This window comes from Ostrea edulis, chromosome 6 (genome assembly GCF_947568905.1).
Source record: "Ostrea edulis chromosome 6, xbOstEdul1.1, whole genome shotgun sequence".
In the NCBI taxonomy this organism is placed as follows: Eukaryota; Metazoa; Mollusca; class Bivalvia; order Ostreida; family Ostreidae; genus Ostrea; species Ostrea edulis.
In genome coordinates, this window is record NC_079169.1 from 74,367,632 (window position 1) to 74,373,149 (window position 5,518).

The window sequence follows — 5,518 nt, forward strand, 5'->3', positions numbered from 1 at the left end:
TGTAAATGAATACAATTTAGACAAAATTCAGCTTTATAGTCTTTGTCTATCAAATGTAACGTGTTTCTTAATAAGAGTATGCTCATATCAGTTGAATTTAAAATTAAATAATCTGAAGTATCGGTAACAGTTCGACTGAGAGGTGCAGCCAGTTTATGTAAATCACTTACAAAATAGAATATATTAAGCGCAGTTTCTATATATGTCTCTTTGAAGCATTTTGAAGTCACAAGTAGATTGGTAACAGAGATTTCATAGCCTTTTAGTCACAGAAAAATAATCAATGTTTGAAATCAGCTCACAAAAATACGTTCTCTTCGATGTTAAAGAACATTGAGAACAATAAACCGCACATATTAATCTCCCAAAAAGATAACATCCCACAAGTCCTGATACTGTTTCATCTCTTTTATTCCCTCCCAGTTTGGAGGACTGTTCTCAAATACAACACATTCCAATCTAATTTTAAAAAATGAGATCTTCTCTAAACCGTTACACTAAAGAAGGTAACAGGTAGAGAAGATCTGATTTTAATTAGATTGCAATTAACACATTCATAAGGATCTATCATAACAATTTGTAGAGATATCAAAGGCAACATCACTGGAAATGTAACTATTAATGAATACATGTCGATGTTGTCTGCTATCACAGGGGTATATAAACACTAGATAGTGTGTGATTTTGTATAATCCACAAATGCAAAAATTACCGCTGCTTCTGGAACCATTGTTTATATACATTTATTCCATATATTACACAGGTTGTGACGTCAAGATGAAAGGTCATTGGTTTTATCCACTATCACACTTATATCGCTTGGGCCTAATTACTATATATATATTATAAGAGTACTCTTATATATAGTAATTAGGCCCCAAGCGATATAAGTGCCTGTTGTTTTATCCAGACATAAACTACATTTAAACATTATAGGTTTATTATAGACAAAACATCGGTAAATGTAAATATTGTGTATTTCTCTCAATCCCCTCACAGTAACAGCATAGGTTTATTACAGACAAAACCTCGGTAAATGTAAATATTGTGTATTTCTCTCAATCCACTCACAGTAAAAGCATAGGTTTAATTAATTACAGACAAAACCTCGGTAAATGAAAATATTGTGTATTTCTCTCAATCCCCTCACAGTAACAGCATAGGTTTATTACAGACAAAACCTCGGTAAATGTAAATATTGTGTATTTCTCTCAATCCCCTCACAGTAAAAGCATAGGTTTAATTAATTACAGACAAAACATCGGTAAATGTGAATATTGTGTATTTCTCTCAATCCCCTTACAGTAAGAGCATAGGTTTAATTCATTACAGACAAAACCTCGGTAAATGTAAATATTGTGTATTTCTCTCAATCCCCTTACAGTAAAAGCATAGGTTTAATTAATTACAGACAAAACATCGGTAAATGTAAATATTGTGTATTTCTCTCAATCCCCTCACAGTAACAGCATAGGTTTATTACAGACAAAACCTCGGTAAATGTAAATATTGTGTATTTCTCTCAATCCCCTCACAGTAAAAGCATAGGTTTAATTAATTACAGACAAAACCTCGGTAAATGTAAATATTGTGTATTTCTTTCAATCCCCTCACTGAACGGAACTGAATTTATTTAGCTCGTCACAATTACACAATTCTATACAGAGATTTAGTATTTTATATAAAAGTGATGGTAATAAATGTTTTTAAAAAGGCATGCGTGAGTATGGAGATTGGCACAGAAACAGCATAAATTTATTGCAGACAAAACATCGGTAAATGACAATATTGTGTACTTCTCTCATTCCCCTCAAAATATGGATATAAATGCAGATTTGCACACTAGTGTGGGATAATAACGTAACCAACAATAGTACTTATCATTATGAGAAATACCTGTAAATGATTCAACAGTTTTGCAAACTGATTCAAGTGTTTTGAATGATATCATATCAAGACGCCTATGATTACTACTGCACAGAACAACACCCCACCCCACCCCCACCCCCAGTAGCATGACTGAACAGACAGAACAACCCACTAAACAACACCCCCAGTAGCATGACTTAACAGACAGATCGGTGACCACTACACATCAGACACTTCACTGCCCACTTCGCCAATAAAGATGTCATGGTACTGGATTCTAAGTCTCTGAACAATGCCCTTCTCGCAACCAATCCAGGCAGTCTGCTCTTCATCGATTGTAACTGCCAGGGGGCGATAAAGACTGTCTTCGTAGGTTATCAAGTAACGCGCGAACTGTCCTATAGATGTCAGATGGTGGATTCCAAAATTTCGATCAGCGATGTAAATTGAATTGTCATTAGCAACGGTCACATCTTGAGGGTCAAATCGATGTTTCAAATCTTTCTCTACGCCGTTGTATGTGAATCGAATCTTGCTTGATTTTGACACAACGATTAATCGACCTTCTTGTTCCGAAAGACGATCTACAACACAGAAATCATCTACCCTTTCATCAACTCGATGTGGGTGGACAAAGAGTTTATTGTTGGTATTCCCGGCAAATTCAATGTCGCTTATAAATGTCCCCGTCGGATTCAAGATTCGAATTGTTCGTTTCGATTGTTTAGAAATCGTGAAATCATTTTTGTCAATGACACACACCACAAGGTCACCAGATGTCATGACTTTGATTCCCTTGGCAATGTAAGGTGCTAGATTAGCAACAGTACTGAATGTCTTACCTTGCAGATCGTATTCAAATATTTGAGATCCATCTTTCTCTGTGGTGTACAAATTGTCATTTTGTCCAAGCGAGCAGTCTTCTGCTTCCCTGGTAATTCTGTCACAGATCTGGCCATGCTTCTGAAATTTCTGTAGTTCGTTAGAATGTTTCCCACCGGTAACGTTCATCCAGGCTACACTCGAACTGACTGCAAGAACCGATGTAACCTTCTGATCGTCGCTTCCCACTTTAATTCTGGCGGGCGTTCGTATGTCGGCACTGAGAAGAATTCTATTCATTTTCCTGTTCTGAGCTCTGCTTTTACACCTCTTGATTCGGATTGGCGATCTCCGTTGTCTGGTAAGGGTGGATGTAAATTTCAGCTCCGACGGATCGCCATCATCGCTGCTCCCTCCACACTCCACGTAATCGGATCCCATGGAGTCCTCGTCTTCGAACTTGGCAAACAAATTCTTAATTTCGTCGCCAATATCATGGAAAACGAAATTCTGATGTCTTGCGTTTGGAATAGACACTGCTGGAATTGACCTTTCAATTTCGTGCTCGGCATTACGAGAGCATTCGATGACAGAGCTTTGGTTCTCAGATTTCAGTACGAGTTCATATCCTTCCACCAGACATCTCACTGACCTTATCGCTTCTTTCAGTTTTTCCTCAGCAACGTCGAATTCCTTCACATGATCATCCCTCGTTGTCTTCAGTTCTTTTAGGTAGCCATCTTTAGCAGCATCTACAGCAGCTTTGAGAACATCAGCCCGTTTCTGGACCATATCAATTTTATTTTGGGTGTCTTCACAAAATGATTCCTTCTGTTTTTTGGTTCTTTCAACCTTTTTCTGTAGATCTTCAACAGTCTCATTGTTAGTCAGCTTTACAATGTGTTCTAGCTCATTTTTCTTTTCTTCCATGATATCTCGAAATTTTTTAAACACATGTCCAGCATGGCTCTGAGAAACGCATTCGAGGCACACAAAAACATTACAGTTAGCACACAGCCTCTGTATCTTCTCTCCGGAGTGCTTGTTGCACTCCATCGTGTCTGTAACGCACGACGCCATGAATCAGCTTTAATCTTCTACTATCCGGTAGCGAGTTATATAAACGTAGACCCACCGAGGCATATCGTGACCTTTCCCACATGCACATTCTTTAGATTGTCAGTTTGGCGATTCTCACAAAAGGACTTACTCCATTGAGCGCCTAAAAATTATACCTTAGGGAAAATAGTCAAGAGGTTTAATTTTATACACGGGCATTGATCACTCCTTGTAACACCTGATTTTATATTGATATGCGAGGTAACGCGATCTACACAGAAGATTCCACGAAAAGGGATTTCCTGCTAACTTTTAAAAGTGTTTTCACTGCAGAAGATATAATACCGTGTCGTTATTGTATAATAGAGAGAATCACTAGCATCATAGTGTATGTCATCTGTGACAGAGCAGAGCGACACATCGGCAGCAAAGAACGTGAATATTCAAGATTAATGTGAAAATCATCAAACCGGTGTGCTGTTTGTTTTTATGTTTTCAGAAGGAAAATCCAAATTACAATTTAATTTAAGAAATTGGAGAGCGATCGCACACGGAGAGCCTCCAGCAAATTTAATTTATCGGTAAAAAGCTGAAAATCCCTATAAGCTGGATGGGGTTCTTTGCACTAAATTAGAACAATAATTGATATCAAGTTTATGTAAATGTATATGTGTCAAAGGATATATGGTTTATCAAACGACCTAAAACGTTAAACGCTTTCTTGTTCCGATGATTCATCACTACGACTTTCTTCATTTGTATCGACCTTACGATGGGCTGCTGTTCGTCACCTTTTCCCTTATTTAGATTGACCACCGCTAGTTGTTGCTATGTTGATTTACAACACGACACACTTCACCCAATATCTACCTGAGAGGTACATACGTAATTTTAACATGTAGATAATACGATGTTTTACTCGAGGACCCCATTGGTTAGAAGCCTCCAGGTATTAATGGATTATCCTGGCTAAACAAACAGTCCAGATTTGTTCCATCCGTAACTCCGAAAGAGTGACCAATTTCAATAGTTACTGCCGTTATGCTCATGTCTCATAAATGTGTGTGCGTACATACATGTTAAACAGGGGCGGATCCAGGGATTTTTGAAAGGGGGTTCTACCATTAATTTTGGTTTTTAAAGGGGGTTCCACTCTCAATTTACCTATTTTAAGCAAAATTTTCTGACCAAAGAGGGGGGTGGGGTGTCCAACCTCCGGTCCTCCTTCTGAATCCGCCTGTCGTACCACAGTACATAATGAATTGATACATCTGCAGTGCGAGTTTCTTACAGATCTCTGAAGAAAGATCCAAAAACTATAGCTTAAAGTCGTAGGATAACCAAGATTTAGGAGGCATCAAATGAAGTAGGATTTTGTGTTTAGTGGGATTTTTCATCATCTGATCAAAGACAACGTAAATCTGTTATCAATACACGAAATGCACCAATGAAAAGACAATTTAGCAGGATTTCAATTTTTGGGTAATATTTTTCCATTTAATTTTCATGGAAAGATTTGCAAATAATGCAAAAATAAAGGTAGTTTCATTGGAAAATTTTGGTGGTAAATATGGGTTTTTAGCATTGTCAAAACATGCAAAAATCTATACAATTGTTTGGGGCATTCTAGTCTTGGGTATGACTCAGCTGGGATCCAAGAAAAATTCATTTAAAAATTATATAAACATGAAATGCAGCAGAGAGAGAGAGAGAGAGAGAGAGAGAGAGAGAGAGCATATTCTTTTAAGAAAGAGCACCAAAACAAGAA

The 5,518-nt window shown here is 37.4% G+C and overlaps 1 protein-coding gene across 1 annotated transcript; it reads right to left on the reverse strand.

The window, feature by feature from the left end:
* Positions 1–391: 391 nt before the first annotated feature.
* LOC125645864 (uncharacterized) lies at positions 392–3,964 on the reverse strand. The gene has a single exon (XM_048871744.2). It carries the CDS (start codon positions 3,769–3,771, stop codon positions 2,089–2,091), a length of 1,683 nt encoding a protein of 560 aa, XP_048727701.2. The 5' UTR covers positions 3,772–3,964; the 3' UTR covers positions 392–2,088.
* Between the last annotated feature and the right edge of the window lie 1,554 nt (positions 3,965–5,518).